Source organism: Notothenia coriiceps, unplaced genomic scaffold, assembly GCF_000735185.1.
Source record: "Notothenia coriiceps isolate Sejong01 unplaced genomic scaffold, NC01 NC01_scaffold00022019, whole genome shotgun sequence".
NCBI lineage: Eukaryota > Metazoa > Chordata > Actinopteri > Perciformes > Nototheniidae > Notothenia > Notothenia coriiceps.
Window position 1 is genome coordinate 1,119,748 of NW_011354720.1, and position 23,539 is coordinate 1,143,286.

Sequence of the window (23,539 nt, forward strand, 5' to 3'; positions counted from 1 at the left end):
TATGCCCAAAAAAAATGAAGGCTCCCCTCAGGGAATGTTTTGAAAAAGAGCAAAGGAGAATCTTTTGGTCTGGTGGCTGCATCTCTCTCTCTCTCTCTCTCTCTCTCTCTCTCTGTCTTTCTCTGTGTGTCTCTCTCTCTCTCTCTGTCTTTCTCTGTGTGTCTCTCTCTCTCTCTCTGTCTTTCTCTGTGTGTGTCTCTCTCTCTCTCTCTCTCTCTCTCTGTGTCTCTGTGTGTGTCTCTCACTGTCTCTGTCTCTGTCTCTCTCTCTCTCTCTCTCTCTCTCTGTCTCTGTGTGTCTCTCTCTCTCTGTCTGTCTGTGTGTGTCTGTCTCTCTCTCTCTCTCTCTCTCTCTCTCTCTCTCGCACACACATACACTCCCAGTGGGCCGGGGCTGCTGATTGAGGCATGGTTTGGTGTTCCTGCTCCAGCTGATCCCCGGCCCCCCCCCCAGTGGATCTCTCTCATCACACTGGAGCCACCGATGTGTACGTGTGCATGCATGTACGTGTGTGTGTGTGTGTGTTTTTTGTGTGTAATAGAGATGCCCGACACAAGGATCAGATAGTGGTCTTTTTCTGGCCAGACACAACACTGTCATCACTTTCAGTTCTGTGTGTGTGTGTGTGTGTGTATTGGGAGGGAATGACTATTTTTAGTACCTGGGGTAATCTCCGCTAAGAGCCTTTCAGGGCTGTTTCACTTAAACCTGGCCAAAACACTAAGCCAATAATCCACCCCCCCTCCCATCCCGACTCTCACACACACATGGCATCATGTTGCAGCGATGCCGTGAGATATGACCAACCTGCCTTGTATTATTTAATAGTGTTCACTTTGGAGAAGGGAGGGAGGTACAGAGGATTCCTAGAATGCTTTCATACTCCTCGTGCAACAGAAAGAGGAAGATGGTGTTTGCATGGAGATGAAATCAAATGGATCAAACAGTGACAATGAAATGGATGAAAGTGATAGCCAGTAGTTAGAGAAAGGTATGAATAACAGACGATAAGGGGATTCCTCAACAGAGAAATACAGAAAAGAGAGGCCTTCAATCAGCGAGGGCCATGATTCATGCTGAAGTGCTATCAGTCTTGGGCGATAGGCTGCTTCCCCTGTCCAGGAAAGGCCAATCGATCCCAGGTGTGTGTGTGTGTTTGTTTGCGTGAGAGTGTGTGTGTGTGTTCAGTGCCAGCTCGCCCCAGCAGTGGCAGTAAACCTTGCCAGCCCTTCTGCTCTGGTAGTCTGCCATCGTCTGTCAATCTCTCTGTGTTTGTGTCACAGCTTCCAGAGAAATGTGTTGTTGAACAAGAAATAAGATGCTAAATGATGTCTTTTTGCAATGATTTCAAAAGTTATTATAAAAGCTGTACATTTTTAAGACTGAAAGGAAGGGTTTCACTGCCCTCTCTGGTCAGAGGTGTAGCATTTTTTAGGATTTGTTGTGGTTAGAGGTGTGTTTTGTTGCACCTGTAGCTTTACCTGACAGTGACATCATGAAGTGCAGAAAGGTGAAAGGCGAGAAGAAACAGATCACCTGGCAAACACCGCCATGATGCTTCTTGGATTAGCCCAGCAACAGTCTTATAATTAAGGTAATTTATCAACACATTCTTGGGCCGTGCTCACCGTGGTCTTGTACTGTACATGTGAAGGACTAGTTTACCCTGGTTGAGTCTATTTTTAAGAGCTTTGCCATCCATGCAGAAAAAAAACCCCCTCCCCATTCTAACTAAGCTTTATGATGTGCACTGCATGCTTATAGCTTCAGCTTATTTCCCCCTTGAAGCATTTAAGTCTGCACAGGCCTCAAATAGTTCAAGAGGCTCTGCTGCTGATGCATGAGTGACTGGATGCTTGGATGACTCACTAGCTGCCCAATCAGTAGCTCCTGAGTCTCAACTGAAAGCAGAAGTTTTTACAGACACGTGGTCACTGCAGATAGAAAATATTCCCTCCACTCCAACAGTTGTAAAACAAAAACCTGCATGCATGAAATATACTATTATTGAAATATATAAAAAAGTATACCAGAAGGAAATGGCAATGTGGAAGATGGATATGGATGTGGGTTGCTAAAAATGTTTTGGGGTTTTATACCCAAATACTTGCTAAACACAATGATTGGCATGTTTTATATCAGGTGAATTGAGGAATATGTACTTTGTGAAGTGGTGTATCCAGGATAAATCTCCTGCATGTGTCTGCCATCACAGAGCTGTTGACCCCAGGAAGTCAACAGCTCTAAAATGGTCTGCTTGTTACTCGTTCCAGAAGACAATTTTGTACTGTGGCCAGCCAAACCTCTTTTCACATGGCTGTACGCAGCGTTGTATAATAACTTGATGGGCAGATTGGAAAGGGATTTCAAGTGTTGGATGCTTGTCATCAAGTGGTCAGCGGCCATTGATCATTCTGCGTTTGGCAGACAGTTCACAATCTGGTAATGTGTGCAGGTGGGGTGGCCATGCTCGGCTAAACGTAAGCTTTGAAAGGAGAGCCTATCTCAACTAAAGGCAACAAGATCAGTATTCCACAGAGAAAAGATCCTAGATTAAGATGAAATACAGCTCAACATTCGATGTTGATGCTACAAAGAGAGATTCAAAGAGCTTTCATGCCCCCTTTATCCTTTTCTCATGGCCTGCCTCACGTCAACAAGTTGGGATTGTATCGACTAAGGTGCACCATTTCTTTGATGTGTTTTCATTTCTTTACTTGTAAAGAGAGGCGCTTCCCGTCGTAACCACTCACACACCATGCAAAGGCTTGTGAAGTCCTTCGTGTTTGACCACTGCTACTGCACGTGCGGCCCATACACATATGACACTTGAAAGTGCGCATGAAAAAAACTGCTCAGATGCTCACAAAGTCATTCATGGATAAGAGGCATGCACACGACAGTGGCAGCCTCCTACCTGGATCCAGGAACGAAAAGGCACTCACACAGAAGTCAAGGTAAAAGATAATGCGTTTATTTAGTAATCAGCAAATAGCTTTTATGCAGTGGGTAAGTGGTGAAGCCTGTGAGGCTCTGATAAGATCGTTTGCTTTCAGGTGTTTCCCCGGCGCATATGGCATTGAGTGCGAATTGAATAGGGTGACCTTTTTTTGCCGCAGAATCAAATTGACTGCATTTCCCCCAAAAGATTCTGCCATATCAATTACCATAATTTTTTTTATTGCTTTCCTCCGTCATATGCACATACACGCAAAATATGTAGAACGAGACAATGACACAGGAACACACCTTTTGTTTGAATAGATGTAGACCACTATATGTTGTCCGCTGTACCTTGGCTCTCTCTGCGCTGGCATCCTTCCTAGGAAGACATTACGGGGACAAATGAAACACCGCAAACCCTCCATGGGCTTGGCAGGACCTGAAAGGTCAGGAGCTGCAGTTGTGTGCAGGTGTGCGCGTGTGTGTGTGTGTGTGTCTGTGTGCGGTTGTGTTAAAGGTGGTGTCAGCAGTGGATAATACTGTTGTGGAAAACAAGAAGTTCTGGTCCATTCTGCTCACCACGCAAATATATGTAAATGTCAAAACCAAAAGTAACCAGAGTGTGTGTGTGTAATTGTTTTATGGACAGCTACGCTTCACTGCTGCTGGCAGACTTGCATTCCAGCCAGGAAATGTGGCTGTGTCCATTTAACAAGATGGACATTGGAAACAGTCTCCATGCTCCTATTTTGTGTCTCTCTCCCCTCCCTTTGTTCCTCCAGCACATTATCAACAGTGTAACAGTATGTTCAAAGGCCTCTTGCTTAGTGGTGCACATTTAGAGCTGCCGACTTAAGCAAATAGCTATTTGCATGCCATTAGGCGAAAAAAGCAGAGAGAAGTAGCATTCCTCATGCCATCGCTGCATCTAGCTGAATATTCTTTATTCAGAGGACCCAAATCTCTGTTTTCCTCCCCCCCCCCTGCTGCGGCCGTCAAAGCGAGTCAGAGTAAGAGCAATCACAGCAATCAGTGTTTCCTCGTGCCAAGCCGATTGGGGAGACCCTGCCAAAACAAAAGAGAGAACGTCCAATCATTATGATAGTGTGTGATTCTGTGGTGTTAGCAAACGCTGCTTGGACCATCTGTTGGACGGCAGTAGAAGGGAAACAACAGCAGCTTGGAGCAGGACTCTACATGGGGGGGTTCAAGATCGGTTATTTGGATAGTTGTGTCACAATACATACATGTATATATTATTTACACATACATTTGTGGTTGGCTTTGGATGCAAATGTAATAATGAAGTGTCTCAATGGCGATCTGTTGTTAATGAATTGGTTAACAGTCTGATATTGACTTAAACAGCTGGATCAGGTTTTGAGATAATGGGCCAATCTGATATCAGATACCATTGTAATTTGTTAATTTGTTAATTTGTATTGCCAATAACAGCTCAGTAGATTTTGTGCACATGGCCAAAAGACCTTTGAATCTCTTAAACTTGAATTGGAAGAGCGATCATGGCACAGTGAGGCTTATTAATTCAAATCTTGTGTTGGATTGTTAAAAAAGGCAGATTTCTAGATTTATCTCCAGGTGTTTGATCTCTGGATCCATTGCAAATCTTCTGAGTTGTGTGTGCTTTTACTACGATATCACAACAGAATGATTTTTGAACCAAAGTAAGACAGATAGGGCCAGGTGTGTCTGAATCTGTGCGACTGATCTCTGCAGATGTGTGACAGAGTTCAGGTGGTTAGCTTCACCCCCAGTCAAAGGATTTCTCCACATAGAGCCAGAAAAGAACAGCGCATCCCTTGGGTACGTGTCTCAATCGGATCTGGCCTGTGTCAGGATGTGTAACAACAGTTCTCTTCCTCTCTTTGGCTCAGTGACACACGCACGCACGCACACACACACACACACACACACACAGATATCTCCTCTTCTCTCCCCCCCGCCCCCATCAGCTCATCTGATAGTGCTCTAACAGTCTCAAATGGTTCCCTGGAGATGCATCATCTCTGCACACACACACGCATCCTGGTCGCCGTTGATGGGTCGAACCGTTTCCTGACTGATGTATAACTCGCATTGCCTTCCTAACTCAGACAGACATCTGGCATGTAAACAGTCAGCTTCAGCAACAGCACTTCTTCTTCATCCAAAGAGCTGCCATTTTGGTTTAAACGGAGGCACAGAATAGTGAATTCCTGCCAGGGCGAGAGATTACTACATGGTGTTATAGCTAACTCAGATTGAGAATCCTGAAATCAGCTGCTTGGTGCTTGAAGTGGACTCTTGTGTGCATTTAGAGGCTACGGCTTAGCAATTTACAGCGCAAAACCATCATGATAAGCCAAGATATATGTGATGATAAAAGAAGAGTGACAGAGGATGGTGTTGGCATCCATATCTAGATCATTTGCTTGGGAAATGGTTTCAGAATAACAAGATGCTCTATTGACTCTGTAGTCAGATGTAAAACTACAGGACCGTCAATTTGTTTCTGTGTATTATGAGCCAATCACAGGCTGACCAGAATGGAGGTTTAACATTTAGTTTTATGATTTGGAACATCGTCAGAGCGGCCTCACACACACCACACACACACAGAGGGAGTTAACAGTGTTATGTATGGCTTCATCGCTCCGTATAGGCCATAATCACCCTCTCTCCATCTCAGTAAGCTCATGCTAAATGACCAGACGTCTCTGGCGGCTGCCATGATTTGTCTCTCTGCCGAGCATCGTGCTGTACCTCACCCTCCCTGCCTCCCCTTCCTCCCTCCTCCTCTGCTGCCATATGTTGTGCCTGTGTGACTGGCCGACGTGTCGGGCCTCACTAACGCCTTAACGGCAAGGCTGACGTTGATTTATTTCCTCTGAAATCTGGGGGCCGGGGGTAATAACACAGAATGACATTATTTGTTTATCAAATCCAAGGCTGCTTTTCTTGGCAAGATGTGACGACTCGATCCCCCCCCCCCGCCCCCCCACCCCCGCCCTTCTCGCCAAACGCACATATACCCCCCACAATTTCTGATTGTGCCATGATTAGACGGTCTAGCTCGTCGCTTAACCTAATCCAAGGGAATGTTTTTGCAATCTGACAAGCAGAGAGCAGAGGGAGAAAGAAATAAAAGATTGAGATGAAGCAACGCAATTAAATTGTCAAGGCACAGATTTAACCCCGCCACGCAATTTGGGGGCCAATTTATTAAGAATGTTTTCTGTCTCTCTGAAGTAACTGGATGCTATTTCTCTATCTGCAGAAAGAGAGAAGGGAAGGGTGAGCAAAAAGGAGCCAGTGAGAATAAACAGTACTTTAAATACCAGATGACCCATTTAATGGGAAACATTTTATCTTCCCAGAGTGTCTGTCACATGTTCTGCCTCTCATTTGAAGATAACGGCGGGGCTGTTTAGTCTGTTGAAACTTCATCTCGGTGTTATTCAGTGATCGGGTCTATCATTTTGGCAATTTCACAACACATTTGGTTCCTTTTAACTTGTAAATGATGCATTGCCCCGAAAAGCTCGTTAAAATGTGATCCTTTGCAAACTTGCTCAGGAGCTTTGAATCCTCAAGGAGCAATTAGCAGATTTAATTTGGCTATTTGCCCCCGTGTTCAGAAGTGTAGGTGTTTGTTCAAAACAGCACCTTCACCTGCCGTTATCAGCTGTGTGAATAGTATCTCCTGGAACACAATGCTGTGCTGTGGAACTCAATAAAAGAGTTAAAGGCAAGGACAACCTCAAAGACAGCCTGCCTGATAACAAAAGGGCCTCACCTAATAATGAACAACTGGAGTCGGCTTTCTTTTCTCTGACGCGGGAGGCTGGGGTGAAGGAGGGGGGAGAGCAGCTCGGCCAGCACTTGCCAGCATGTTTTATGGCTAATTGAAGCATTTGGAATAAAACAGCCACAAAATGGCACCCTTTAGAATTGAAGCGGGGTTAATATATTGTGATCCCACAATTAGCCCAGGATTGTTAAGATCTCTTTAATTCGGTGAGGTCCATTAAGTGGGACGGGCGAGAAAGTGCTCCCACCGAGACAATTTCTCTCCTCTCTCTTTGTTCCTCCTGCCCTCTCTTCCTCTCAGCAGCCGCTGTAGTAATCAATATAAGTGGACATGGCGGTCAGCAGGTTGCCAGGTTATACCGCCGTCACCCCCCTTTGGGTGCCATCGCTCCTGAATACACCCAGACGGAGATGTTGTGTATAAATATACAAGGTTCAAGTGAGTCATTGGTAGTAGATTGACTGAAACTCTGCTAGGTATGGTCCTTAAGCTGGCGTGGAAAAGCTCGCCCTCCTGGACCGGAGTATTAGATCATGCTCTCTCCATGGCAGAAGCCATCACTGAGGTGTGCTCCTTACCCCAGTTTCTCAAATCCCCACTTGGCCGACGAGTGCCTCCACTAGAGCCACAGCAGCGGCTGCAGTGTGATCGTCACGACTCAGGGTTTTACAAGTGTCTCTTTCAGAATATGAGAGTCCCTTCTGGGTTATCTCCAGGGATACAGTGTGCCTGTGGGAGCTTGCCAATTGGTGGTGGTTTTTGAAACATGATTGAAATCGCTACATTTAAGCCTGCCACAGCCTCAGAAAAATGCCCCAATCCTCTCCAAACCATGACATAATGAAGCTTGCACAGCCCTCTCAACTTTGAATGAAACTAGTGCCTCACTGTGGCACAGAATGCACTTTCTGCACCATGTTCAGGTTCTGTCCGATTCTAAAGAGATGAATACAGCCCCACCCTAAAACAGCATTGCTTGGATATTTGGACCAAAACAGATGGCTGCCTCATTAAAGACTCATTTGTGATAATCTGAAATGATCCTGCTTTCAATTTCCCATGCAAGGATATATGTTTGGGCTAAGGAAAGGCTGCGGCTTTATCAGCGGTAATACCTACCCGCTTAGTGCTCAGGTAATAACTCTGGATGCTGAAAATGGGAAGCATTTCAGGAGCATAGGGTTCCAGCACAGTGGATTTGAAGCTTCTTGCAAGTAATTAAACAGCATGCCACCTCATACAGAGCAATTTCCTGCAAGGCATTTGCCTGCCAATGCGCTATGGCCCCAGTCAACGTCGTGTTATCTCTGTGAAATATGTCCCCTTTATCATTTTTTAATAATGACTGAGTGCTCATGTTGTTAGGAGAAAATCTACTCAATGAACATCAGATTAGCGTTTTCCTCACTGTTAGCTAGCTAACTGAACGTCTCATATCTGTGTCATCTATAAATGAAAATTAGAGGGGAGGGGGAGCATTTAAATGTCCACTATCTCATTGGTAAATCCAGACCTGCTCCTGAATTGCCATACGTGGTGGGTGTGTAATTATGTTGAATCAGTGTGGTAGACAGAAACAAGTGGGTGGGTTATTGTTGTGCATGTGGGGCTCAGGGTCTTCTGGGATTTTGTGCTGGTATCTGAGGGGTTGGTGGCCCCTTCGGCATAATGAAGGCCACACGCCGTCTCAGAGCGATGATAATCCCGCCGTGTGCATAAAGGGATTTGTTCTTGTTGGGCTGGCCACAGAACCTCCCGAGGTGGCGACGCTGTTTATCTTTCCGCTGTCTTAAAGTCCCCCGGGCTTTTATGGCCCTGGAACTAACAGTTCCTCTTGTCACTGTGCAAAGGCAAAATCACACACACTTAAAAAAAGCTGCGTTCCTCTCACTTTAAATATCTTTTCTGTCATTTCTTGTTTATTTCTCTACAAACATGCGTAGTTGTTATCCCAAGGAAACCTCAGATGTCAATAGTTGGCAGCTCACATCTCCTTAACTCTCACTTTCCATCTCCATAAATTCATCTCTCTGTCTCTTCATTTCTCACACTGTTATAATCTCCACCATAAACAGCCAGATGCAGCAAACACACAACTCCTCTGGTACATCAAAGAGGAGCAGAGTGAACAAGAACAAGCTTTATTTTTCATGAAATGTTGATGGCAACTCCCCGCCCATTGTGAGCATCAGCTGTCATGCCAACATTTTAAATATATCGCATTTATTTAACATTAGCGTGTGGTAATACGCCTTATCTGAGGATTGCTCGCAAACATCTTGTCGGCAAGATTCTGTGGGGAGAGAGAGGAAGAGGACTTCCGCTCATTGTTTCTTTTACCCCCACACCCCTGCATGCTGCGACGCACCCCGACCCATTCCTGTCTTCCCTAGATACTTGCTACTTGTCAGCCCTGGTAATGGGTTTCTTGCGGGAGATATTATTTTGGTCCAGTAAGCTGCATGCTTAAAATATGAGTGACAGGCTTGACTCAGTTGCACAGGGAGAGAATTTGTTTTTAAAAGGCTGCCAAAATAGCGCCTGCTCTGCTGCTGCAAAAAATTGAGAGAAAAATCTTCCCACTCTATTAACAATGAGAGCCTGCATGCATCCGCCACCTTAAGTTCCCTGCAAGAAGATAAAAACAAAAAAAGAGATGCTACTTCTCCTGACTAAAATGTCCTATTTTTCTTGTCTCTCTATTTTTCTGTCTACCCCCTTCCCCTCCGCCTCAAGAAGATAGATGAAGAAAATGAGGCCAACTTGCTGGCAGTGCTTACAGAGACCCTGGACAGCATCCCGGTGGATGAGGACGGATTGCCTTCGTTTGAGGCCCTGGCAGATGGGGACGTGACCAATGCCAGTGACCGGAGCTGTCCTTCCTCCCCCGACGGCTCGCCACGCACCCCAGAGCCAGAGGAGCCTTCCCTGGTAAGACCAGCAGCTTCTCCTCCCCCAGAGACTCCCATCAGCACCACTCCCGGGTCAACTCATAAAGACATGACATGACCCCCAAACTGTTGCTTGTTTGTGCCAGTCCATGGCAGACACCAGATAAGACTCTTTAACAAGCCTGGGCACCAGAAAAATGACCGTTAGTTAGTCTGTCAGACTTCTGTTTCTGGCTCTGCCCAATCCACACTCGCCACAGTATGTTCCCTGCATGTGTAGTGAGAGTGTGCAGAGACGCAGATTTGTATTATTTATATCTCCATTAAACAAGGGCCACGCATAAAAATACAATAATCTAAAAGGAAACAGAGATGATTAATGCTACATTTAGCTATTAGCTCATTTCCATTTGCAGTCCCTTGGCAGGAACACACAAAACAAACACTTCAAACATTACATAGTCTCCATCACACTAACAATTATGAAACAGATCAAAGTACACGTGTATGAAATACAAATACCAGCACATTTATCAGCATAACTTTAATATTACAATTCATTTCAACTAAAAACTCTAATTACGGTCAAATTAATGTTATGCAGATGCATTGAGTTGGAAAGGAAATGGATCAGTGTGTTTGCCGCTCAGTGATAATTACATAACAGTGCTTTTGTGGTGCCATTTCAATGATATTAACACTGTGGTGGGGCCAACTCCGGTTGACACAGTGCCACAGGACCTGAAGTCAAACAGAATGAAACTAAGAGGCGCAATAAATCCATCTCATATCGTCTGGGCCGTCTCTTCAGGCATTACAAAGGGCTTCTACATGAGAAGTCGGCTTACCTTTGTGATATCTTTTGTACGCCATCTGGGCGTTTAAACTGCTTTTGACCTTACAATTTGTGTTATGTTCAGTTATATTCCATGCCGGTCCCTTCCAAATGACCTTTAGCCACGTGCGTGTGTGTGTTTATTCAATCACATTGAGAGGCCTGGCTGTGTGTATACAAAAACACCTGTACAGGGAAAAAAACAAAACTCCAAAGGCTCAGTCACATGCCACAACACCGCTTAAATATCTCTAATCTTATCTTGTCAGTGATTTTATCTCGCAGTACTGGTCTCTTTTGGTTGTACATTTACAAAGCGCAGGCTGTCTAATTGAAAGAAAATGGTAATTTGCATAACCCACGCTCAATTCCCCCGCCTTCACCACTTTCCCTTGTTCTGTTTGGGTCCGTTCGCAGCTGAAGAAGCTCCTTCTGGCACCCGCAAACTCCCAGCTCAGCTATAATCAATACACAGGTGGCAAGGCACAGAACCATGCAGCCAGCAGCAACCACCGGATCAGACCACCACCTGCCGTCGTCAAGGTAGGGACACACACACACGCACACACACACAAATACACGCACTGCCTTGCTGCTTTTTCACTCCTGTTCTCCCATTTCTTGTTTGTTTATCCCTCTCTCTGTTCTTGCTCTGTCTGGTTTCTTGCTCCATCTCCCACTTTTTCTTGTTTTGGTGGCCGCCTTTAGAAGACGTTAGACTACTGCTCTAGTCTTCCTTCCCAGGGGGGCATCCCGTAATGAAAACAGGCTGATTGCTGTTGGGCTTTCCAGGCGAGGCATCGGCACCGTTGTCTCATTAGCTCCACCACTTATCCGCCTTGGTATGGTGCCTGTTGAAAAAAAAAAAAAAAACGACAGGCGCTCTTGTGGGAGAGATTGATGCCTTGAGAAGAGAAGATCAAAATATTAGACTTGATGTTCTCATTAGACGGCTCTCAAAGTTATTTTTTTCCAAAGGGGGTGGATTTGATTAAAATCACTTTTAGTCGGTGTATGTTCAATACATGTGAATACATAATGTATGGGAATCTGTTTCATGTCAGAACGTGACAATCTGTATGTTCACTGTCATATACTTCATTTGCTCGTTTCGGAAGAAAAGCTCTATTTGCTTTATGCTTTCCCTGGTGCTTAGAATTCCTCTGAATGATATAAGCATCTGTATGTGATCACATTGTGTGGCAGACACAGATTTGTGTGTGTTACGCATACTATGTTTGCACATGCAGTGCGTCAACCTTCCTCACATAGTCTATTTTCATACCGTGCCTTTGAGTCATCCATTTCTGGAGCACAGCGAATGAGTACTCCCGGAGGACATGGTGCGCGTACAGAGTGGCGCGGTGGTGCTCGCAGGGCCACGCAATTAAGATGATGGGCGGACAGCACCCCCGACATCTTCTCCTAGACAGTCGGGCATCCACTGTGCTCTGGCTTTAGGCCCCCTCTCTGACTCAGTCTCTTTTATTCTTGTGCCAAATAAAAAATAACATAAACAAGCTGCACGCACTAACTTTTTATTAAAGGTCCCCTTAATACTGTCTTTCAACAATATATAATAGGTCTCAGATATATATACAAACATGTCTCTGAAGTGTTTGCCTCGAAATACAGAATACAGAATATTGCAGCATCCCATAATCCTCTCTCTTTCAGCCCTGTTTCCAAAGTGCTGATTCTCTGTCTGTTACTTTAGATGAAAATAAGGGGCCACTCCCCACGCCCCTCTGAGAGATTAAAAACAACGCAATGGTGATCTAGGAGGAGATTCAGGTGATAAGGTGGGGGGGGGGGGAGGTTACCTTGGTTGGTGATTGGCTAATGGTTTCTCATGCCAAATAATCTTTATGACATCATAAAATGGCCAAAATCTGATCAGTTCATTTTCAGACAGGTTTTTATAGAAATGGATCAGGACAAAAAGAGAGAGAATCTTTTTTCCTGAAACTTTCAGAACCTCTTTACACAAAGGGGACACATGTTTATGTATAAAAGACTTTGCACAATAAGTGACCTTTAAGCAAAGTAAATAATTGTCCATCTCTGTCTGCAGACGGAGAGCCCCTGGAATGGCAAAGCGAGGGGGGGCTCCAGCCAACAGAACCGCCCGGTGAGGCGGCCCTGCACGGAGCTGCTGAAGTACCTGACCGCCACCGATGACATCCTGCTCCACACCAAAGCCAGCGACGCCAAGAGCACCTGGGGCGGTGCGGGCAGCAGGGAGAAGGGTGGCCTGGGTCTCGGTGCCTCTTCCTCTTCCTCTTCGCCGTCCTCGTCATCCACCTCCTCGTTCTCCTCCCTCTCCTCCGTCTCTTCCACCTGTTCCTCCACCACCTCCAAGAAGAAGTCGGGCGTACCGTCTCCGCAGCAGCAGCAGCAGCCGCCGCAGCAGCGAGGTGAGAGCCGGGCTGCAGGCAGGTGTAGTGTGGCTGGTGTTGGGGCTGGGAAGTGGCAGCGTTGCTCTCACGATGACGGGGTTAAGGAGTCGGAGGGTGCTTCTATCCCTGTCAGCTCCGCCTGCTGCCAGGAGCACGCTGAAGAAGGAAGGCCGCCAGGCGATGTTGGCCGCCTGGCTAGGTTTATTAGGTATATGCATTCTTATTCCCTCCCTCCCCGAGAGGCGAGTCACAGCTGTGAGCATTGCCGAGAGGCTGCGGGCGCCACTCAGGCTAGAGGCCGTAGAAACAGTAGCGTGGCCGGCCATAGGCACATCACAGTGACTATTAAGAAAAGAGATGAGAAGCCGGGGCACCCTTTGCTTAGCCAGCTGCTCACCTCCAAACACAGGCCTGCTGAGTACAAAGTCCACATACCCCCACCTCAGATCACCCCTTTACCCAGCATTCAGAGCAGGTCAGCAGGTAGGACCCCAGCACAGGCTCCCTCAAAGGTGCAGGAGGAGGAGGAGTTGGGAGGAGCCGCTGATAGTAGAGAGCGGGAAGTACGTCAGCTCGAAGAGCCTGACTCAGGGTCCCAGGTTGGACCCCCGCCCTTAGGTTTAGAGAGCTGGGTTTACCAGCCAGACTCGGGGCTAGACTTTGGACTAGAGCTCGGGTGGCTAAACCAGGGGCCCTATGGGGAGGATGTTGACCATGATGATGATGATGATGTTGATGATGATGATGTCATGGGCAGCACTGCTACTATCCCAAATAATAGAATTGCAGTGCCAGCCCTCCCCTGCCTCTCACATGGGCAAGTGCCCCCACACAGGCAGGCACTCAGCGAGCACCCCGACGACCAGGGCCTCCCGTTGTTAGGTAATCATGACTGCATCCCCCCAACTGGCCTTATCTCTGCTCTCTCTTCTCCCTCTCCTGCTTTAACCACTTCCCAGTTTGACTTCACAACTAACCCCTACTCTAATTCGAATCTAACAGTCATTCTGGGGGCGTGAACAGTGACGACAAACAGCCTGCTAGCCACTGCTTCCTGCTAGTCCCGAAGGCATTTACAATTTAAATTTCAAAAAGGAATGGGTGGGGAAAAAGGGCGAGCCATGTCTAGCTACTGTACGTCTTGTATTCATGAAGTGGACCCTTGAACCCTTCTTTGGCTGATTGAGCTGAGTGTGCTGTACATTTAGACTCAGAGCCCGGGTGCTGCTCTTTAGCGTTGTGCTACTAAAGCCACGATCCCTTAGCTGGAGCACGAGTCGGCCAGAGCCTCGGGCAACTGCACAAGCTTCCTTGACTCTCCTTTCTTCCTTCTTTTTTCCCCTCTTCTGCTGTTGGTGCATGCGATTATTTTTTGTCCAGAGAGGGGCTCACCCACTGTCATGTGTCTTGTTTGTGGCATCGTCTCTTTATGTCTTTATTCCATTTCGATATGTTTGTTGTCCTGAGTGGGGATACAACAATGTACCATCACTTCATCCTGCCTCACAGAGTGGACAGTCTATCTTTAGACAATTTATTGTTAAAACGGGGTCAATTATAAAAATATACAATATTTAAAATACACTTTCTAACCAGGTATGGGTGTTTTTCTAGCAATAATTGCATTTATTAAGACATTTTAAAATTAATTGTTGCAGAATGTGGACCTGTTCTCTTCTGCCTTGAGTGTTATACCCAGGTCAATAATTACCCATGCTCCTTTGTGTTCTGCAGCCAAACCAACCACCTTGCCACTTCCTTTGACCCCAGAGTCTCCAAAGTAAGTTTGAGAAGTTTTTCCACATTATTCTAGGGTTAAACAACAACTAACCACAGAGAAAAAAAAGGAAGGAAATTATACAGACTAGAATCCAAGTTGAGGCATTTGTGACTCATCTCCATTTCTTAAATCACAAAAACGTTTCAAAGTCTTTTTTTTCACCTGAGAAGTAAAATGTGTTGCCATTTGTTTTTGTCTTGCAGTGACCACAAGGGATCACCGTTTGAGAACAAAACCATTGAACGCACATTAAGTGTGGAGATTGCTGGAACCCCAGGTAAGCACACGTTTCTGATCATCTTAAAACACACATACAGTAGTTATTATTAAATAAAAAACTCTCATCTCCCAGTTGTGGCTAGTAATGGATTAACTTGATCTCGATAGTTCCTTCACAGTTCAGAGTTCAAGGTGAAGGCACAGCAGAAATGTTTCACGTGCCTGAGTATTGATTAGGCTTTCCAATCTCCTCAGGGTTTATTAGCGAACCCCTCCCCTCCTTTCGCCTGTTACTCAAGAGTTAATACGCTTTACCTCTTCCTCTATCAGATCCTAATGCACTCTGACTGACAGCTTACTTAGCCTACACATCATAGAAAAATTGAAATGGCACTGTTATTGTTTTAATTGGTTTTGCGGTGCAATTCAGGTTGGCCGTATGATCTGCGCCGTCCTTCCCTTCGGTCCCCAGACATGCAGGCAATTAGATCAGCTGACCGGGGAGTCACTTACCAATGTTAGGACGTTCAAAGTGTTTCTGTAAATGTGGTCAGTGTAAGGTTTTCTTCCAAATCATTATTGACATCATCCTTTTGAGGCATTTAGTTATGATTAATCTCAGAGCCATAGGGAAAAGATAATTATGATAGATATAAGAGGGTGTAATGATTTTCTGCTGTGCTCTTTGCCTTGGCGAATATGTGTTGGTGTTTTTGGTGATTTGATGATTTTAGCGCCTAATGTCAGCATTTCACCACATTCAAAACACTTCGCTTGAATCCAAATGCGGAACATATTCAGTGTCATATTTCCTTACCACATGCTTTGGGGCTTTTATATGCTTAGATTGTCTTTATTTGTCCTTGTTACTGCATCTCAGGAAACTTTAACGAGCTTATAATGTTCAGTAGCATTTTGATTTCAAAATGTCTTGTTGTGTGAATTCTTGTAATTGTAAATGACCAAAACATGTAACTTTTTATTGAATCTAAACTTTTGGGCATAGTGTTTGAGAATAGCTGATCAAAGGTGAATAGAAACAAAATGGCTGCCCTTTTAGCCTCTCGCACTGTGTTTAGGTATTCATTTACCAGCAGGGGAAACGTCCCTCATACATACCTCATCGTTGCCCCCTGCACCTTCTACTTATCTCCTGTGTGATATGGACATTGTTACACATCAGACCCCCTGAGCTCTCCTCTGTCCCTCTGACCTTGGTCCAAGTGCCGTTTAGCCCTTTTGTGTAGATAAGCTTTGGGGGTCAAAGGTCAAGCCTGTTGAGACCTGAAGGAGGGGAAGAGTGTGGCTCCTTAAGCTCTGGTGCAATCAAGCACGGTTAATATTTCTTTCTGTTTTACTGCACGTGGCTGAGTTTATTGACCTGTGGCCAAGTCTTTGCGTCCGTTCTGTTCCACTGGCTTTTACAAGCACGCGCCAACAAAGCACCTTCACCTGACTTTAAGCAAATTACGGATTGAATATTAGCGGGGGGATGTTATTAGTCCAGAGCCCCTCTCCTGCTCAGGGATTAGAGTGTGGTGCTGCAGAGACAGATGGATATAGATCCCAGTGAGCTCTGAGGTCTGGAGTTACATGCTCTTTGCAGAATTACAGTATCATACCTACAATAAAGATTATAGTGGTGTTTCTGATAACCACATGAGAGTTGGGCCACTGTGCCCTCCTCCACCTTCAAGTCAGGTTGGCAACTCACTGAACTTTCCACGAAATGCTGACACGAGCATATTTATTTTATGCCTTTATGATGAGTTGTAGTAGTAGCTGTTACTAAATGGAACATTTGATATGGGGTGAGCCAAATCTAATACTAAACCAACCTTTGGACCTTTCTCGATTTTGAATCTCTGCCAAATCCGACCAGCCAGGTTTCTGCAATTATTTCTGAATTTGTTTCATTCAATTCAGAAAAACATTTTTCAGGACTTTGCCTAAAACAGCTGCCAGGCTTTGGTAGGACAGGATCATAGCTTTGTTTCCTGACACTAGAGGAGTGCAGTGAAGGCTACAACAGGCAGCGGGGCCCCCAGGGATCTGACTGTTGTGGCCTAATCTCTGCCAAGCTAATAGATTTACCCTGTGCAGCCGTGTTGTCTTTAATTACTGTATCTCATGGCACTGGGTGGTCTGTGTGTTGCTATTTGCATGGCTTACCGCCGGATCAACTCTTTAAGCAGTTGTTATTCGCTCCGAGGTCTCCTTGCAATTTACAGCTGGACGAGAAAAAAAATGACGATATAAAACCCTCCTCCTTCCTCTCCGTCTCGTTGACTCGCTTCATGTTTTTTTATTTTTTTATCGACATGATTGGTGTTTGTGTCTGCGGCTCATCCATCACCAGCAAGTTTGACTGAGAGGCACATATTTATCTAATTCTGATTTATTTCACCCCCGCCGCTAATGGCTTCTAGTTTATGACCCCACGCGCACATTATTCTGGACAGATGGCGCTTCATTGGTGAAACAGAAGTTCTTCAGGCATTGTGTAGCCTCCCCTTCCTCTCTCCCTGATCCTTTTCAAAGCTCATTGACATAATGCATATATACGTGTGTCTATATCACTCCGAGAAAGCGGGGAGAGAGGGGAGCGAGGGCGTTACAGACACATCCGGATAACAAGTAGGATGATAAGCTGTTGGATCAGGCATTCCAAACACAGCAAGTGGCTTCAGAAACTTGCATATTTATGCATCAGGCTCCCCCACTCTCGTTGCCGAGCTGTCGTCCCCGTGCATGCTCTAACACTGGATTTGATACTAATAGCTGTCATTTGGTGCAATTCTCCAGCAAGGGGAGAGTGATGTGCATTATAAGAAAGGCAAAGAAGAGGGGAGAGCGTAGGTGTTTCAAAGTGCCTGAGCTTGACTCCAGTGAGAGACTGTTAGTGACGAGATTGTGTGTGTGGGCACATTTATTGCGTCTGTGTGAGGCGGAAACAGGATAGGATGCAGAGAGAGAAATAGAGATTGATCCAGGGATGATGGCAGACAGAAAAAGTGGAGAACACAGGACTAGGGAAGAAGAAGGAAAGAGGGGGAGAGTAATGGCGGCGGCTGTTTGTGTGAGTGCATTAACAATGCTATAAAGTGGGCTCATCTCAGGACTTCCCATATAACTGCCATCTGTCTGGCTGTAAATCTGTAGGATGCTGGGGAAAGATGGGGGGGGGGCACAGGCAGTAGGGGCATGCCATCTGAGAAGAACGACAACCCGTCTCGACATCAGCAGCCATGCTAACATTCAGAGACATGTCTTACATTGTTACACAGAGATGCTTCCGGATAATCTTGACACGTGCGAGACATCATGTCAGTGATAATTTTTTCCGGCAGTTCAAAGAGGTCCTTTGGTTTTATTCAGGTGAATTGGATGCCGTCCATTGCAGACATTTATGTGCGGCGGGTAGAGATATGATACATGTGCTTAAATTATTTCCATCAGGTGCATTACGTTTGTCCTCTGCGGGCTTTTGTGTTATTTATTTATTTTTCCATGAAAAAGGATCTTTCCAAGGTCAGAGAGGAAGGGGGTGGCAAGTCATCCGTATTACAGCTCCACCGTATTAAGTTACACCAAGCATTACATTAATCTGTCAAGATTGCAATAAAATAGAGATCAGGATTAGGCCAAGTGAAAGTGAATATTTTAATCAGCCATGTTTCTGTGTCCACTGTCCATAAACCGACCTGTGAGTTTATGGATGGGTGAGGGGAAGGGGGGGAGAGGGGGGATATTTGTGGAGGTTTTGCATTATGATCCCATTTGCATTTTACTTCCCCCACCCTCAACCAACCTCTGTGTTTCCCCCTCCCCTCTGCAGGTCTGACACCACCTACCACGCCCCCACACAAAGCCAGTCAAGAGAATCCTTTCAAAGCATCGCTCAAAACCAAGTTGTCTTCATGTTCCTCATCGGCCTTGGCGTGCAAAAGAGCCAGGCTGAGCGAATTGGGCCCCGGCGCTCTGGCTCCGGCCCCAGGTGCCTCAGGCGGGGGCCCCTCCAGGAAGGGTCCTGAGCAGTCTGAGCTTTATGCCCAGCTGAGCAAAGCGTCCACCGCCCCACCCTACTCAGTCACCCAACACACTTTGGGGGGCGGCCCTGAGGAACGTCGTAGCATTAAGCGGGCGGCGCCTCGCAGCTACAGCGACCATGACTATTGCCAAGCTAGCGCTAAGAAGGACGGCGGCACAGCCGCTGTTGCCATGACTACATCAGCGGTCACCTTAGGTGCCCCCACTGCGCCTCCCGTGCTTCCCGCAGGCAGCGTGGAGAACGGGCGTGTCGAATGTAAGGACTCAGCCATGCCTCCATCCTCTTCATCATCTTCACCTCCTCCATCATCAGCTTTATCTGCTTCCCTGGCGAATGTTAAGGAGCAGACCCTCAAACAGACCCCCCAGAGCCCCCCACAGGAGGCCCCCATTGACTGGGACCAACTCCACTGCTCTGCCATCAGCCGGAAGCTCCTGCGAGACCAGGACATCAGAGCAGAACTCAACAAGCATTTTGGCCCCCCCTTAAAAGCCTTTCATATCCCGGGGGGCCAGGAGAGAGAAGCCAAACCAAGTAAGGCTGCGGCCCCTCAGACCCCTAAGGGGGGGGAGTCAGGGTACCCGATCCTGCCCTTCCAGGACGACCTCGATCTGGGGGAGACCCGCGAGAGCCGCTTCCTGTACCCGTGGGAGGGCACTCCTCTGGACCTCCTTTTTGACTGCCCCCCCTGCTCCCCCTCCTGCTCCCCACCGTCCAGTTGTTCCCCCTCTCGAGGCTCCGTCTCCCCCCCCTCCTCCCTCCTCCAATCGCCCAGCAGGCGTTTCTGGACCAGCAGCGGGTCCCGTTCCCGTTCCCGCTCCCACAGCTCCTCCTCGCACTACAGGAGGCGCTCCCTCTCCAGCTCACCTGACAGACGCCCCTCCTCCTGGTATGTTGTTGCTCACACACACCCCCTTTCCCCCACACACCACACACACACCACACACACACCACACACACACCTCCTGCTTCCTTTGGCTGAGCCACCCAAGCAGTCTATTCAGGCTAGGCCATGGTGGGGGATCTGGCTCCGGAGTGTAAAACAGGCCTGATCAGTCGTCAGAGCTGGTGTCAGACAGGAGAGACCCCGGAGACTCTCAGCGGGGGCCCCTGACCTCCTGCTAATCTGTACCTCGCCTGAACTAAAGGCAGAATACATTTGGCTAGTAAAAAGATTTAACAGTTGAAATAGCAAACCTGTCTCCTGCAGATTCTCTATTGTGTTTCGAGGAAAGCGTATTTTCTCCCAGATTACAGTGGGAAAACAGATCAGGGTTTGGCCTAAAGTAACTGCGTGTTAGACTTCTTAAAATAATGATGTAAATACAAAAAAGTCACCATTTGACTTTTGAATGTTGTATGTGAGGGACTACGGATGGAAATTAGCTCAAAGCTAAAATCCGGCATGTTTACGTTTTAAAGCATTATTTGTTTTAAATGTTCATCAATATGTATTGTCCCTCTTCAAATAAACGATTAAATGAAATGAAATGATTCCACACGGGACAACATCTCAACACATTCAAACTCATGCCTACACAGACTTTCATGGGGTTTCATTGGAAATATGTTTATGAAACAAAAAAAGGGAGCTCAATCTGTGTGAGAATACCATGTTTTCCTACATTTTAAATGTAGTATGTTATGGGAGCGGCTAAATGGGAGTCCAGGCTAGAGGTGGGATGGGTTTTAACTTTTAACCTAATTGTTTTCATTTGTTAAACCCACCTTTTTAAACCAGGTGGCACATAAATGTCTCCTAAGTGACGTTCGGGGAAAAACAATGTATTGACTGTTGCTTTCTCTCTAATCAATGAGCCAACAAATAAGAGACCCAGAGCAGAAAACATGCCAGAGGCACTGGACTTTTGAAAAGTCTGAGTTTGAATCTCTAGGCAGGGAGTTTTTATTTGAGTGTCTTCCTAACACTCCCCCTCCTCACTCACTCCCCTCACACTCTCCTGCTTCTTGTTTGATGCCGGGGCTATTGTTTTAAGCGGCAGCTGTTGTTTTTACTGAGTGGCAAAGCCTCCTCTTTCAAACCCCCAGAGATGAAAGCTGAAGCCAGGCTGTGGGAGTGTAGTCTCAACACCCCTCTCTAAAGACGCTGCTATCATCATAGCGCCGTGTGAGAACTACATTTCCCATGCTTCCTTTTGATCAGAGCTGAGGGGGTTTCTGTCATGTTTGTCTTTTTGATGGAGGAACAGAGGCAAAGTTATTGAAGAGGATGTGAGTAAATGAAGTTTGTCAGTGGAGGTTCGCAGAGTGACTCCACTGCAGTTTGTTTGTCTGATTACTTAAAGGTCAGTTTACTCCAGGGAGCCGGTAGAATCACTTTGCCCTGCACCAACTCACAAATTATACAGTAATAGTCTCAAGGCTCCTCCATCAGAATCTGACAAGCTTTCGGAAAATGCTGTGTAGGTATTGAAGTCTAGAAAGCGACAGAACAAGAAGCGTATTATTATTTCATGCAAGGACAGATTTTCAGCAAAGCATTTCTCCTCCTCTCTGTTTTAAGTTCCACTGCCTACGATGCTTGAGCTTCCCAAACTCCTCTCCCCCCCATCAGTCGGCTCTTCCTCCTTCAGCAACACTTCAATAATTAAGCATCAGAAGCTTAAAGCTCCACATTCAGGTCACTGGGGCTGATGCTATTGACCATTTCCTCATACAACATAGATAGCAGCTGCACGTATGTGCTAGCTCAGGTGTGTACAAAAGTTCAGCAGAAGTAACTCATGCACACTTAATGTGGCCAGGAGCGATATTAGGAAACTACAGAACGCTTTTTATCTGGAATTAACCCAGTTTCTAACATCCAAATGGCTCTGTGAATATCAAAGAGGTTAATTTAGTTCCCAAAGCCAAAAACAAATTCTCCAAGATGTCACTCAATATGCACAGTGATTCATTCAGAGTAGTTTTTTTCAAATGTTTTAAATGAACACGCATTCCTAGGTTTTGCAGAAAATAATATCATCGTATTTAACATTTTGTGTTTTCCCACAGGTCTCGTCACAACACAGATGCAAGCACCTTTCGTTCCAGGACTCAGAAGAGCCCCCTCCCTCAGGCTCGCTCCCCTCTCAGCCGCAGGCCAAGGTGAGCCTTTAAAATGAATTATTGAACGAAGGATTTCAACACCAGAAAGATGGTCTCTTCGTAATTCTGGGCTGTGCATGCAGTGAAAAAGAGCAAATATTGAAATTGGTGCTAAAATGCTCTTTCTTACTAAGATATCAGTATAGTTCACAATAAATTATAAAAGACACATGCATGCTCTCTACTGTCAGAAATAGTTTGATTTCCCTTTTCACATCAGACTACAGCCTTTTCAAAGCCTCGCTTCCACAGGGGCCTGCAACAGAAATTCAGGGCAAATATGTTTAATTGATAATTGTATTGGTTTAGTGACAAAATATCCCACATTCATACTTCACTTGTGAGCTCCCAGCTGTATAATGACGCCTATTCAACTCCTCTGTAGTCTGCAGAGGAGCCTCTCTTATGCAGAGAGAGAGACTGACATCATCCCAGCGCTCCGAGCTGATTTGGCACCCGCGGGCCTAATGGCACCCGACAAGCCAAAGAGTCTCTCATCATTTAAAAACGGACACGTCTTGTGCAAGTCTGGTGTGGGGGAGAAGGAGAAAAGTTGTACTCTCCTTCTTGATGAAGCCCTAACTAAGCAGAAAGTAATGACATGTGAAGTTGTGCTGACAGTTGCAGCTGCCTGCACAACCCCCTCCCCCCCTCAGCGCCGCCCTCCCGCAGGCCTTCTCCTGCGGGCGCCGCAATCATAGCGATGACGATAGGGACGTCTTATATCCATTTCCTTTTTCTTTGAAACTCTCCACCATCAGTGGGGAGGAAATAGAAAGACTGCTCCTCTGTGAATACTGGCAATTGTTCTTCGCAGTCGTCAAACAGGAAGGGGTGAATCCAGAGGACGAGTGATGTGATACGCCTGCTTTTTCCTCCCCCAGGTATGACAGCTACGAGGAGTACCAGCACGAGCGGCTGAAGAGGGAGGAGTACCGCCGGGACTACGAGAAGCGGGAGTTTGAAAGGGCCGAACAGAGAGAGAGGCAGAAGCAAAAAGCAATAGTGAGTCCACTGACACTAAGATCTCCACTCTGAGACCACTGATAGAAATAGAATCAATTATTTTTGATTATTAATCCGTTCTTAACTCTTGAAAAATGTCAGAAAATTCTGCTTCAGTCCATCCAATATGGAGATCTGCTGCTTTTCTCATCATATCAACGTCTTTGGGGTTATACTGACAACACAATACACTGAAAGACCTTGAGAAACAAGACAATCATTTGATTAATCAATAATTAAAATGACCGCCAGTAGCACACAAACGACTAAACATTCTTCCTGCTGATCAAAGGCTACATGCACACAGTGCTGTGGCTCATGCAGACACACACACACACACACACACACACACACACACACACACACACACACACACACACACACACACACACACTACTACTACTACTACTATACTATACTACTACTACGTACTACTACACTACCTACCTACCTACCTACGTACGTACGTACTACTACTACTACGTACTACGTACGTA

The 23,539-nt window shown here is 46.1% G+C and overlaps 2 protein-coding genes across 6 annotated transcripts in view; one reads left to right on the plus strand and one right to left on the minus strand.

Moving 5' to 3' along the window:
* The window catches only part of etf1b (eukaryotic translation termination factor 1b), a 663,186-nt gene that overhangs the window by 563,374 nt on the left and 76,273 nt on the right, over positions 1-23,539 (minus strand). The window lies entirely within an intron of this gene.
* Positions 1-23,539, plus strand: part of ppargc1a (peroxisome proliferator-activated receptor gamma, coactivator 1 alpha) — a 198,488-nt gene that overhangs the window by 168,311 nt on the left and 6,638 nt on the right. Inside the window, exons 3-10 of one of the 4 annotated variants that reach the window (XM_010780546.1) lie at positions 9,494-9,685; positions 10,898-11,023; positions 12,555-13,761; positions 14,614-14,659; positions 14,863-14,936; positions 18,717-19,818; positions 21,945-22,037; positions 22,922-23,042. In XM_010780546.1, coding sequence (XP_010778848.1) covers positions 9,494-9,685; positions 10,898-11,023; positions 12,555-13,761; positions 14,614-14,659; positions 14,863-14,936; positions 18,717-19,818; positions 21,945-22,037; positions 22,922-23,042 — 2,961 coding nt within the window. Of the gene's footprint in view, positions 1-9,490; positions 9,686-10,897; positions 11,024-12,554; positions 13,762-14,613; positions 14,660-14,862; positions 14,937-18,716; positions 19,819-21,944; positions 22,038-22,921; positions 23,043-23,539 lie in introns of all 4 variants that reach the window. The other 3 variants (XM_010780547.1, XM_010780548.1, XM_010780549.1) reach the window with 3 other exon arrangements.